This window comes from Haematobia irritans, chromosome 2 (assembly GCF_050003625.1).
Source record: "Haematobia irritans isolate KBUSLIRL chromosome 2, ASM5000362v1, whole genome shotgun sequence".
Classification (NCBI taxonomy): Eukaryota; Metazoa; Arthropoda; class Insecta; order Diptera; family Muscidae; genus Haematobia; species Haematobia irritans.
Genome location: NC_134398.1, coordinates 97,607,184 through 97,622,122, shown reverse-complemented (window position 1 = coordinate 97,622,122; position 14,939 = coordinate 97,607,184). Strand labels below are relative to the sequence as shown.

General features: G+C 38.0%; 1 protein-coding gene across 1 annotated transcript; it reads right to left on the bottom strand.

Annotated features, from left to right (window-relative positions):
• Positions 1-920: 920 nt before the first annotated feature.
• On the bottom strand, positions 921-1,307 carry LOC142224841 (uncharacterized). Its single transcript, XM_075294624.1, has one exon. The coding sequence runs from the start codon at positions 1,305-1,307 to the stop codon at positions 921-923; it is 387 nt and encodes a 128-aa protein (XP_075150739.1).
• Between the last annotated feature and the right edge of the window lie 13,632 nt (positions 1,308-14,939).

The window sequence follows — 14,939 nt, the reverse complement described above, 5'->3', positions numbered from 1 at the left end:
AGAGGTTTTGGACGTCACGTTGACCTCTCCGGAACTGACTGATAAGATATCTAAGTGGCAAGTTTTGAGGGAAAATAGCTTCTCAGATCATCGCTACATCAGTTTCAGATTGGCTGTTCGTACTTCAAAGACCATATTTCCGCCAAATGTTAGGAAAGCTGACTGGAACAGGTATAGGCAATCGTTCAATTTGATGATACCGGAAATGCCAGAGACAAATATGAGCACTGTGCAAGATATCGAACACGCAGTGGAGCGCATTACTAAGGCCTTCAACATGTCACTGAAAACTGCTTGCCCTAGAGGAAAGCCAAGGGGAAAAATCGGCCGCCATGGTGGACTACGGAGTTAAGTAATATGAGGAAATCCTGCAGGAAGCTCATTAACAAAGCAAAGTCCACAAGAGCTCCGGAGGATTGGGACACTTACAAGGTGAATCTGAGAGCATATAAACGAGAACTGAGAAGGTCTCAACAAAACTCTTGGGATGATTACTGTAGCAGTATTGAGAATACGTCAGAGGCTTCCAGACTACGGAAGATACTAGCATCCACTAACACCGCTCCAGGTTTCATTAAAACATCGGAGGGAAATTGACCAACGTCCAGTGAGGAGACGTTGGAGGTACTTTTGGACACACACTTCACTGGAAATCAGACGGTTGAACCATGTTCTCGTGGTGTAACAGAGGCTCAGCGGTCATTTCCTATCGAGGAATTTGTGTCGGAATGTAGAATAAAATGGACTTTAAATAGCTTTGGAAAACATTTGTATCTGAATGAAACGATATCGACTAGATGCGTTAAAATTTAAAATTCCAAACTACACAAAACAGTAGATCCTCATATGACAAAAAATGTCCATTGCAAACTACATGATTCTTGTCCCTTGGACAACAGAATTATTTTGAAAAAAGACATTTAAGGCCTTATGTCCTTGGCGTGATAAGTTCCCACCACTTGTCCGTTCATGTCCTCTAAAATAAAATAATGACTGCCGAGTTTCTCTCGAATTAGGGCTTTAAGGAACATAGGGGCCAGTTTTGAATAGAAACTTTTCTCAAAATTGCTTTGAGCAAAGTTTCTACGAAAAACTTCTTGTCCAATTCTAAAATTCGGAAGTATAGCTCGGAGATTGCATTGCTCTCTATTTTGTTCATATGCCTCACGATGATGCTTTCTAATTTCCTGTCGCAAGCTTTGTAACTGGTCAGAGCGATCGATCTTGGCCATGGGCTCATCCAATTGTCCCAAGTTTCTCAATAACGAGTAGGAAGATCCATGGGTAATCATGTTCAAACCAAACATGGCGAAGTATGGTGAACATCCCAGCGTCTGATGATACGCGTTACGCAATGCACACCTAATAAAAGTCAACTTTTGGTCCCATAATTTATGGTCCGGTTTCAAGTAGGCCCGGATCCCAGCGATTATGGAGGCATTGGATTGCGGTGAATACAATGCCGTGTAAGTGTGTGTCACCCCATACTTCGTGAGAAACGCGTTACAATCATGCGATCTAAATTGGCTACCATTGTCGCTAATTACAAATTCACGGACACCATATATGTGAAAAATCTGCTGTTCCAGGAAAATTTAAATTGCCGATGAGGTAAACTTTCGTAGAGGGCATAACCAATGGTACCGTGTAAAATGATCTAATACTATCAGAAGTCCTATAAATCCTGATTTGCTACGAGGATATGGTCCTAAGATATCTACGTATAACTTTTGAAATGGACGTACTGAAGTGGAAGGAATAGTCATAGGAGGCTTGAGAATAAAATTCGGAGCTTTTGTCATTTTACACACTGAACAATCCTGCACATACTTCCTAATATCACGCAGCATTCCTGGCCAACAAAATGTTCAGCTCGAGAGTTTTGTATGATCCACCATGGGCGGAAATGGGACAATCGTGGGTTCTAGCAATCACATCTTTCTGAAGTTGCTCAGGAACCCATAATTTCCATGCAGATTCCTCCTGAATATCATTACCCGAGTAATGTTCGGTTCTCATGTAAATATATTTGTCAATAATTTTCACATCAGGATATCGAGCCCGGTTATCATTTATCTTTTTCTTGATATTATTATAAGAGTCACTATCAAAATGAAATGAAAATCAAGATCTATTTCCGGTCCAACATTCTCCTCTATTGTGTTTATTTCACCCGAATGATCCGTGACTATTTCGAATTCTTGCATCTCGATGTAACACCTAAATTTCTTAATAGCTTCTATGGCTGCCAGACATTCGCGTTCAGTGACGGTATAGTTACGCTGTGCTGAGTTCAACTTTCGACTCATGTACGCGATGGAACGCTCTTCGCCATTGTCATCAAGTTGAACTAGCACAGCCCCTATGCACAAGAACTTTTTTGTCAAAATTGGGATTAGCAAGAATAGATGTTGTAGTGAGAAGCATTTTAATTTTTTCAAAGGCTGCCTGGGCTTCGTCCGTCCAGACAAACTTTCTCTTCAGTTATGGCAAACACAACAGTAGAAAAATTTGCGATAAATCGTCGGTACCATCCAGCGAGACCTAAAAATCCTTGAACCTGTTTAAGGTTCTTTGGAACAGGCCTTTGCTGGATGGCACTGACTTTATCCGGGTCAGTGGTAATACGACCTTCTCCAATAATATAGCCAAGATAATTCACGCGTGTCACGCAGAACTTACTCTTGGCAATATTACGGCTAAGGTTGGCTTATTATTCAACCGTCGAACTGAACGGACGTGTTTTCTAATAGCGGAGTATTTCATCGTAATAAGTACTTATTACGAATTTCACGTGTGGTGGAAATAATAAACCACCATGCAGCGGAATTCAAAGTTATCCACTGGGTTGCTAACTTCAGGGCGTAGTGGACGGGTAACGACTGAAGTTATAAATTTGGGCAGCGACCAAGAGCCAGGCCCAATTAGTCGACCTGTAGACGGGTCGACTGGCGGTCGAGGCAACCCCTATCGAAAGAGATTCAAGGAACGAAGAAATGCTTTGTTTATCCTAAAGAAATTAGGATCAGTCGACCCAAGCACGTTGTCGGCTAAGCAAAGCGATTCCTTAAAATGGGCTCAAGGAATTCTTGAAGCTGGAAAAAGCGAACGATCACCGGATGAGCTGCCATCCTCTAAACGGGATCAAAGATCGTTTGCCTCAGTTGCAAACGACAGCCTTGTGATGGCTATTATTAATAAAGGAGCATTGGAAGCTATGATTCCAAGGCAAAAATGGGGGGAAATTGAGAACGCGATGTCTAGTGTCTACTCAGAGAGGCAAAAACAGTTTCCCGGACCAAGTCCTCGACGGCAAAATGCTGGATGGTATCAAGGACGATATAAGTTAATAGATTTTGCGCACCAGAGGTCTATGGATTGTTTAAAGCTGCATTGATGCTAATTGGTGAAGTTTGGGAAGGAGTCGCTTTGGAGTTAGTCAATAAACTAGAGAGACTAAAAGAATGTAACCCAGATCTTCCAACCTCCGATTGGAAGGTTGGTCGTTTGGATGAGGTGGATGGACCAAGAAGACATGCGGTGTTTATATTAAACATAGAGTCGCTGCCACATCTAGCCCAGACCCAAGGACGTGTAAGTTATGGCTTTCATGATATCCATATGAAGGTATACAAAAGCGATCAGCCAAAGGATTCCGAAACGGACAAACCTCCGGTAGAGTCAGCAGTGAAAAAATCTCCTAGCGAAGCCGAAGGAGACATAAAACCTGCAGACTATGGCGAAAATCATATGCGGGAAGTTTCTACAGGCTCAAACCTCACCAAAGCTGAGCCGCGGATTGTTGCGAGAGTCACCGAGATCTGTGAAGAGGAAGCCCTTGATGACTCAATTGAAGCGGCTGATGCGACGGTGGTTGAAAATTTGGATGGTTCTACGGTTCCTCCAGATAAATCTTCACCATTGTAAGGCCGCTTGTGCTGCCTTAAAAGTTCTCCTGATGAAAGGAGACATAGATATAGTTCTTATTCAAGAACCATACATATATAAGAACAAGATCTGTGAATTAAGCACTCTGGGTTTCAAACTTTTGCATAATACCGGTAACGATATAAATCGAGCATGTATAATTGCTAAAAACGAACTAAACTTGTTTCTGCTTCCTTCATTGAGCAATGCAGACACTGTCGTAGTCAGTCTAGAGATATCCAAATGCAAATATTGGGTATCTTCGGTCTACAAGGGACATGATAGGGAGATGCCACCCTGTGCCGTTAAGACCTTAGTTGAGGAGTCACTAAAAACAAAGACAAAACTCATTATGGGATGCGATGCAAATGCACATCATAGTATTTGGGGAAGTAGTGATACTAATACAAGGGGAGAGTCGCTAATAGAGTTTATTTTGCGTACTAACCTGATAGTTTGCAATAAAGGAGATGCACCAACCTTCGTCACCAGGAACAGACAAGAGGTTTTGGACGTCACGTTGACCTCTCCGGAACTGAATGATAAGATATCTAAGTGGCAAGTTTTGAGGGAACATAGCTTCTCAGATCATCGCTACATCAGTTTCAGATTGGCTGTTCGTACTTCAAAGACCATATTTACGCCAAATGTTAGGAAAGCTGACTGGAACAGGTATAGGCAATCGTTCAATTTGATGATACCGGAAATGCCAGAGACAAATATGAGCACTGTGCAAGATATCGAACACGCAGTAGAGCGGATTACTAAGGCCTTCAACATGTCACTGAAAACTGCTTGCCCTAGAGGAAAGCCAAGGGGAAAAAATCGGCCGCCATGGTGGACTACGGAGTTAAGTAATATGAGGAAATCCTGCAGGAAGCTCATTAACAAAGCAAAGTCCACAAGAGCTCCGGAGGATTGGGACACTTACAAGATGAATCTGAGAGCATATAAACGAGAACTGAGAAGGTCTCAACAAAACTCTTGGGATGATTACTGTAGCAGTATTGATAATACGTCAGAGGCTTCCAGACTACGGAAGGTACTAGCATCCACTAACACCGCTCCAGGTTTCATTAAAACATCGGAGGGAAATTGGACAACGTCCAGTGAGGAGACGTTGGAGGTACTTTTGGACACACACTTCCCTGGAAATCAGAGTAACAGAGGCTCAGCGGTCATTTCCTATCGAGGAATTTGTGTCGGAATGTAGAATAAAATGGGCTTTAAATAGCTTTGGACCATTCAAATCCCCCGGACCTGATGGAATTACTCCGGCGGAATTACAAGGGGTGATATATAAATGATGTGTAAACTTAGCATATCCTCCAGAAAGGTGGAGGGAAACAAAAGTCGTCTTCATACCTAAAGCAGGAAAAGCCTCTCACTCGAGTGCGAAGGATTTCCGACCAATCAGCTTATCCTCATTCCTACTTAAGACCCTGGAGAGGATGATAGACATGTATCTTAGAACTAGCGTGGGTTCAAGTTTGCTCTCGAAACGACAGCATGCATACTCGAAGGGCAGGTCTACTGAGACCGCATTGCATGAACTAGTCAGCTTTATTGAGAGCTCACTATCTGTCAAAGAATACACAATCGTGGCGTTTCTAGACATCGAAGGGGTGTTCAACAATGTCCATCCGAGCTCGATATTAAATGGACTGACAGCTCTGAATGTTGATCCAGGTATACTTAGGCTGTTAGACGAACGTCTAATAAAGAGATGTATTTCAGCCACACTAGGGCAAGCAAACATACAAAGGTATGTGAACAGAGGCACTCCCCAAGGAGGAGTCCTATGACCTCTTCTTTGGAATGTTGCTATAAACAACCTTCTGTTTTCCCTAGAAAAAGAAAGGATAAAAGTGGTAGCATACGCAGATGATGTGGCGCTAGCAGTCAGGGGAAAATTCCCATCCACAATCAGAGATATTATACAGAGAGCTCTCCGGATAACTGAGAAATGGGCGAAAGATAATGGTCTTGGTGTAAATCCAGCAAAGACAGAACTAGTTATGTACTGCAAAGATCGCAAAACTCCCACGGTTAGGCCCATTTCCTTAGGGGGTACTGAAATTCCCTTTGGTGAGTGTGCCAAATACCTTGGCGTTATTTTGGACAGTACGGTTTGCGAGCTATCGCTGTGGTCGGAAAAAATGTACGGTCACAGTTCGGTCCTCAAAGTAATGCCAGATGTGCCTAACGTAGTGGATTACACCCTGGCAAAACCGCTTTTCGACAAAAAGTTTGAAACTCTAATTCCCAACAGTGAGGCGTTGTGTACACAGACCCCGGGGAATAAAAGATATATAGATTTCTATACTGATGGCTCCAAATTGAATGGACAAGTGGGGTTCGGAGTATATTCTAAAGATCTGGAAATTCGAATATCGAAAAGATTACCTAATCACTGTAGTGTTTCTCAGGCTGAAATATTGGCAATAAGAGAGTTGGTGAATTGGCTGAGAAGTAATGTTCCAACAAATATTGGCATTAATATATACTCAGACAGTCAACCTGCTATAAAATCCTTGGACTCTGTGTTCCTTAACTCGGTCAATAGACTGCCGCAAATCTCTCAACGAGATGGCTGAGCAGTACAATATTCACCTAATATGGGTGCCTGGCCATAGGAACATACCGGGGAACTGCGAAGCAGATGTGTTAGCAAGGCTAGGAACTACCTTACATATTCCAGGGGAACTAGAATCTGTTGGTATGCCTCTGGCCACCTGCAAGTTCTTACTGCGTGAGAAGGCTGTTATGATGGTCAATATTCGATGGGAGAATTGCAAGGGTTGTAACGACACCAAGCAAATATGGCCTCATTTAAACTTAAACCGCACACTAGATATGCTAGTGTTCTCAAGGCGTCAGATAGCACTCCTGATATCTGCTATAACGGGTCTCTGCCTGATAGGCGAATTTGCAAAAACTATAGGTGCGAAGTATAATAACTATTGTATAAGCTGTCATGATGTGGAGGAAAAGGAATCAATTAAACACCTCTTGTGTGAGTGTCCTGCTTTTTGTGTAAGGCGTAAGCGAATTTTAGGAGCATATAGCTTTAGATTATTGGCTGACCCGGAATGTTAATGGTATTGGAGCAATCTGGTTGGTTCCACAAAAGTAAATAATAGAGAAGATAAAGTGGTTAAGACTAGAAGTGCCCATATGTAATAGGTACTTTTAGTTAAATGTGGTATCACAATGGACTGAATAGTCTAAGTGATCCTGAAATTTAATCGGGCTGCCACTTTAACCTAACCTAACCTAACCTAAGGTTGGCTTTGCGAAACTCTGACGAAATTCTTGCTAGTACCTCTAAATGGGATTCGAAATCAGCTGAAACTATGACGAGATCGTCTAAGTAGCCAAAGACGCAATGACGCAAGCCACTTGGGATAATTTTGTCCATAAGCCTACACATCGTTTGCGGTGCGTTGCATAGACCAAAGGGCATAACAACAAACTGGTAGAGGGGTCTACCAGGCACCGTAAACGCTGTGAGGGTTTTGGACTCGTCATCTCAAGCGACTTGCCAGTATGCGTCCTTGAGGTCTAGTTTTGTGACTATATTGGCTTTTGGCAGCCTAGCAAAAATGCCCTCTATTGACGGCAGAGGGTATGCATCTTTCTTCGTTACTTGGTTTACTCTCCAGGCATCTAGGCAAAGTACCACCTTATTAGGCTTAACTACCGACCTGATCGGAGAGCTCCAAGACGAAGAAGATTGCTCGATAACCCCAAGAGATAGCATACGATCTACCCCAAGAGATAGCATGCGATCTACCTTGTACATAAGCTTTTCCATCCCCGGGGAGGCGGTGTAAAACCTTTTTTGTTATCGGGGTAGCTCCATTCACATCAATATTGTGCCGAATTAGATCGGTTCGACCAAGACCCTACTTTTCAAAATTTTGAAACATAGCCTTGACCGTCTCTAGTTGTTGTTGTTGCATAGAAGTAAGCTTGTAGAAAGTTTCATAATGCTCATCCGATTCCACATTTTCTAAGTCCAGATTTTGTAATGAATTGAAATCAATGGAAATATCTGGGTTATGGTTGGCAATTAGATCGACCGAATCCAATACATTTGGAAATATCTGAAAGCATATACAAAAATCTACTCCCAAGGTTAATCTATGCGCTACACCCAGAAAAAAGTGCCTTCGAAACTAAAGGAAAAATTTTTCATCAATATAGTTTATCCATTTTATTTCCATTAAGGTAAATTTTTGTGAGAAATAATAAAATTTACTCGTTTCAGTAAAAAAAGCCTAAACAGTAAGCAGTTAGGAATAGTTCATTAACTAGAATAAGGCATGGAATTTTACTCATACTATTTTCTTCGCTGGGTATAAGAATTTATTACTGAACAAGAAAATTTTATTCACCGATAACAAAGCATTCGTAAAAATAAACAAAAACCGAACTAAAACCAAGATTCCTCAAAATTAGTAAAATTTCTTATAAAATGATAATTGCGACTTCCTTTATAATAGAAACTTTTTCATACATACGAACAACACGTGACATAAAAAAATATTTTAGTTCATTCGTACTAAGAAGTATGCAATCCCTTCAAAACTTAAGGAAACACACTTGTTAGAATATAGGAAATTTTCCTATATATCTATTGTGTACCTGTAATCGATACCTGTCATCGTAATCGATGTGTTTGCGCGTAGGTGTAATCGATATGTTTGCGCGTGGGTTGTTTTTTTAGTTGGAATCGCGTTGTTGTGGTATACGGAGAGATTGTTAAAAAATAATATGGTAAAATAATATAATAAATAACAAATAAAATATATAAAATATTTATTATTTTAAATTAGTGAGAACAATTTTCGTTTTTTGAAAATAAATCTATCCATGTTCGTGATGGCGTATAAAGAAATAAAACACCAGCAGAATAACAACCCTTTCATTTGTCTTCATTTTGGAATCTTCAATTATCAGGTAATATTCAGTGACGCTAACCTTTTGTAACAAAAATGGTTTATGATTTTTTATATTTTTAGGTATTTAAATTATAAAAGGAGGACAAAATCGTTAGGCAGCAACTTATTAAAAGTGAAAGGTACAAGAAGAAAAATGCGTTTTACAGTTGATGACATTACATGGAAATTGGAAATAGTGGAATAATAAACTAGTATTTCAAGGCCATTCGATGCTGTTGATTCTTAATAAATATATTTAATATCTTAATAAAACGTGTATTTTATTGAAGAAAAAATTGCCTATATAAATAAATAAAATTGTATTTAAAAACGAAGGTAAGCAGTTCTAATTATGAAGTAAAAGTTTTACCACAAATGTGTAAGATTTGTCCAAATGAATGAAACATTTTCAATAAAATCATTCCATATATGAATTCAAATCAGTTAAATTTTTTCATTCTGTAGTATAGTGGTACATAAATATAGGAAAACGTTAACTAATATATGGAATGCATTATACCTAATTTCTACGAAAATCACATCGTTCAAACAAATAAAAATTTCTTTGGCGCTATACGAAGTTCAACTTTCTTCACAATGAGTTCATTTTAACTTAAAGAAGGGGTCACTTTTTTCTGGGTGTATGGAAGGAACTAAAAAAAATCGAAGATTATGCGTTTGATTCTTAAAGGTGACATTAGTATCGATCCATCCTACAACGTGTAATGGACTACCATCAGCTGTTTTCACAAACGATTTACATTTATGAAATTCAGCATAGGTCGAAAAATCAGTCGCAGCTAAGGAAGAGCCAATACAGCTGACGCTGGCTCCTGTATCGATCAATCCAAGCTCACAAAAATTTAAATTTCCCTCACCAGAATTTATATTGGAATGAAAATCAATTTCGGGAGGTAATTCTAATTCAGGGGTTTCTTTTGTTCCCCTTGGGGAACAGGATCTGTCACGTTTTTTGAGAAATTTATTTTCCTATTTCTACAATTATGGCAGTTGGGCTTGTAAACTCTTTTCGCCCCACATCCGTAGCAAAAAATCCGTCTATCTTCTACACAGTCATCTCATCTATGTCCAAGACCATGACAATTCCAGCAAATCAATCCGGAGGTCTTCGATTGAAGGGCGTTAATTGTTGGTTGAACAAAATCGGGTTCATCATAGGACGAGTCATTTATAATGTCAACTTCAGATATCTGTCCTCGTTGTTGAGCAGGATAATTGGGCATTTTCGAACATGCTCGTCTCTCAAAAATTGCTCTCTTTTCTGCACCAACTTGCGCAATTCAGAAATGGATCCTATTGGAACGTATAATAATTCCTGCCGTATTTCAGGCCTAAGGTTACATATCAATATTTCAATCAATTCGTCTTCCCCCGTTGGTCCTGGTAAAGAATCCATGATACTTGAAATGTTATCATAGAACGCATCAAATGTCTCACCTATTCTTTGTCGCCGATTGCGAATTTCTTCTTTAATGTCGAATGTGGACCTAAAGGTCCTATATTGAAGTCGGATTGCATCACAAAACGCATTCCATTCTACAGAAGACACATTCTTACGGTATCACCAATACCAATCCCTGGCTTTGCCTCCGAGTAGAACCTGTAGGTTGCGACAAATTATGGCATAACCACCGTTAAAGTTATCAATGGTCAAGGATCGTAGACGATATAGAAGTTCATCTATACTCAATCCATTTTCCAATCCATCAAATTTCAAACCCCAGCCATTTATTATGTGGGTTTTTTGTCCGCAGTAAATGTCATCCTAGACATTTCCGAACCACTTGATTCGATATTCCAGTGGATATTACTAGCCGATGGTAAAGGAGAATTATTTGGGGGATTCCCACGTCCACTCTGATTTGAATTCCCCTCTAAATTATTTGACATATCATTAGAGGGAGGAAAATAATTGTTAGTTTGTATATCCTGATTAACCCTAGTTGGAGGATGGATATTCAAGGACCCTAACACCCTAGAAATGCTCTCCTCGATCATATGATTGGTCCGAGAATAATCTATTGCCGAATCTTTGGGAAAAGGATTCAAATTCTGGTCTTGAACTTCGTTGCCTATATTCCTATGTCCGGTAGAAATTGAGTTACTAGCGGCATTGTCATTATCCTGTGAGGACAAATTCAATAAAAAAGTTTCATGATTGGGAACTGTTGGAATTAACCCATGCCTCTGCCTAGTGTTGTAATTGTGAGCCTTGGCTCCTCTAGCTTTCCCTTTATTTTGAAAGCGAAAAGGTTTGTTAACTTTTGATGGGGTATCATTAGCATCTAACGGAAATGATCCCTCAGTTGCCTTAGCAAGATGAGTCTCAATACAAACTATGAAATATATGTGAACAATTCCTCAAAATCAAAGTAGAAAATATTTAAATTTATATAGATTAACATATACTTTCGGGTTTTCCATGAATGATCGATAAAAAAATGTAGCTAGCTTATTTGTGTTCGCATGCTAACTTCGGTACCAAAAAAACAAATCCTGGATATGGTGTTTTATATAAATGCTAACAAAAAATTTCACTTAATTAAACCACCTACACCTCCTACTACTCTGATGTCCTCAAGCATTAATCGGACAATGAATTGTTATCAGCAAACTGTTATCCTTATTGTTATCCCTATTGTTATCCTTACCAACACTTGGTGGTGATACCTGAAACCAAATGAAACAAATTTGCTGACTTATATAAAACTAACCCTAGATAATGCATTCTAAATATCGCTACCAGTCCATGGAAAAGGTATGACCAATCTGAAGCGGTAAGTCTCTCGAAACCTCAAGATGACAAAGATATCCTGCAACGAATAATTATATATTTCTATGATCTTTTCACCATATTTTCGAAGTAGTATCTAAGGCTGAAAAAATGAAATCTAATAAAAATAAAATAACAGAATTTATGAACCGAAAATAACATTTTCGGCCCCACTTGTTGGGCGCCATTTATTGTAATGACCATGTGGGGGGTTCGTATCCCTACTAATTTCTCCTCAGTTTAGTCATACAAGACTCCCTTAAAAACTACAACAAAAAAAATTAAAGTGGACCAAGTTACTATAATACATTTAAAAACAAAAAGCCCCTCAGCGAAAAAAAAAAAAAAACAAAAATTATAGCAACAGTTGTTAATGATTAAATTGGGGTTACCGAACAATGCGACATATACACAGTGCTTACCCTATCCTACCGTCGTTCTAGATTTCAGCTTTTTACCTCTAGAACCCCCAAACTCAAATATTCCGAAACTAGCCTGCTCCTTTTCATCACCATGGAAAACCCCAAGATTTTTTTTAACCAATCATTATTTCAATGAAATTCACATTTATTAACAACATTCATTACGAAAATTTAGATTACTCATAATAACATATTATAATAGAATTAACATATTTCCTTGAGTGTAACTAAAAATCAAAACAAAATAATGCATTGTATCTTTTTCTGATTCACAAAAAGCGAAATAGAAAAGAAATAAAATGACAAAAAATAGAAAAAAATACTACAAGAGATTTATATGTATGTTTGTTTGTTTAGGAGCTCCACCAAAGAAAGAACCCTAAAGGGAGTTAATGTATATGTCGATTAATAAAGCAGGTGTTCTGCGTGCTCTGGTATGACCAATCTGGAGCGGTAAGTCTCTCGAAACCTCAAGATGACAAAGATATCCTGCAACGAATAATTATATATTTCTATGATCTTTTCACCATATTTTCGAAGTAGTATCTAAGGCTGAAAAAATGAAATCTAATAAAAATAAAATAACAGAATTTATGAACCGAAAATAACATTTTCGGCCCCACTTGTTGGGCGCCATTTATTGTAATGACCATGTGGGGGGTTCGTATCCCTACTAATTTCTCCTCAGTTTAGTCATACAAGACTCCCTTAAAAACTACAACAAAAAAAATTAAAGTGGACCAAGTTACTATAATACATTTAAAAACAAAAAGCCCCTCAGCGAAAAAAAAACAAAAATTATAGCAACAGTTGTTAATGATTAAATTGGGGTTACCGAACAATGCGACATATACACAGTGCTTACCCTATCCTACCGTCGTTCTAGATTTCAGCTTTTTACCTCTAGAACCCCCAAACTCAAATATTCCGAAACTAGCCTGCTCCTTTTCATCACCATGGAAAACCCCAAGATTTTTTTTAACCAATCATTATTTCAATGAAATTCACATTTATTAACAACATTCATTACGAAAATTTAGATTACTCATAATAACATATTATAATAGAATTAACATATTTCCTTGAGTGTAACTAAAAATCAAAACAAAATAATGCATTGTATCTTTTTCTGATTCACAAAAAGCGAAATAGAAAAGAAATAAAATGACAAAAAATAGAAAAAAATACTACAAGAGATTTATATGTATGTTTGTTTGTTTAGGAGCTCCACCAAAGAAAGAACCCTAAAGGGAGTTAATGTATATGTCGATTAATAAAGCAGGTGTTCTGCGTGCTCTGGAGGAGAGAGCAAAATTCCCTCAGTGATTATAAGGTATAACACTCTCTATGCAGGGGAATTACAATCATTGATCAATTACGTATAACACTTTAGTATCTCTTTTTTTAGGAAGTTCACAAGAAATAATCAGCCAATTTAAAATAACATAGGAAGGAAAAAGACCATATGGGGCTTTCCACAAACACCGAAATAATTCAGAATCTATACTTTTATCGATAATTTGTACGAATATTATTTACCTTGATTGAATGATTTTTAAATCTAATTGAAATTTGTTTTGTTTTTTGGTTGGTTCGCTATTACTACCAAACAATTTTTATTTGACTCACCAATTCAACCACGAATCTAAAGAGGCCTCTGCAAATCGATGTTTATAGTCGAAATCCAAGTGTAGAAATTGCTGAATATTTCAGGTATTAATTATAACTATTGGGGCTGAATATTTTTAGTGATTAGACTTAATTTTACTATTAACTAAACTTATTTCTTTTCTATGTAAAATTAATTCGTCACGAACATCTGAAAATACGCACTCTTGCAAGAATTTACTGGTAGTTTTAGTTTCCAAGTAGTTTTAGCACGTTACTATTTATATTTTAACTTATTTTGTGTTTTTGAGAATAGAAGAATTACAGAGCCGCGATCACAATGCCTTATAAAGTGATACTGACTTGTTAAAAAATTCTGGAAATGTATGGTTTGTATTTCCAGATGTTCGTGAAGATAGGAATGTTACTGGAATATTGGTATTTTGTGCTGGTCCTCTTTGATGATTTTTCGCTTCTCAGCTCTCAATGTTTGCCAGCCGTTGAAAGCTGTCTCAATATTAATGCGCAATTTAATTACTCAGTGAGCAACCCACCAAACTATTTAGTGGTCAAGTAACCCACTCGGGATCTTAAAGTTCTCGGTGTCCTTATAATGCCAATACTTAATTTCTTGATAAATTATGTGTAGAAGCAATCTTCCATAAAATATTGGTCCTCTTCAATAAAGTTTCGAAAGACCGCCAGGTCTTTGATCCTTGAGATCCTAACGAATATATGAAACACATGTGTTTGAAACGATTCACTAAATTTAATTCAAATCATTCTCTTACCAGTGAAAGTTTCATTAAATAGTCTTAACAACATTGATAGAATGGAGCAGGGAACAAAATCGATCGAGATTGATTAAACTATGCCAAATTAAGTGAGATAAAAAAATTTTATTTCAATCCAGAAATATCCACAATTTTAGAAAGTATCGTATATTGTTCGCTGCTTTTACAATTCGGAAGAGAACACATATACTATTTCATTATTAACTCGCTTTCCAAATTTTATTGCTTCTATTAATTTTCTCGCTCGAATAGTTCAACGTGTAAAATAGAAAAGTCAGATATTAAGAATTGAGTAAAACAGGAAGTCTCGAAATCACGCTGACTTTGAAAGCTTAGTAAAATTTCCCCTATTCTTGGAATACTTTATAAAGTGAAGAATAAACTCACTGAGAGCACAACGTTGAAGGTTTACGAATGTCTCATTCAAAGTAAAATCAATTATTTGTCC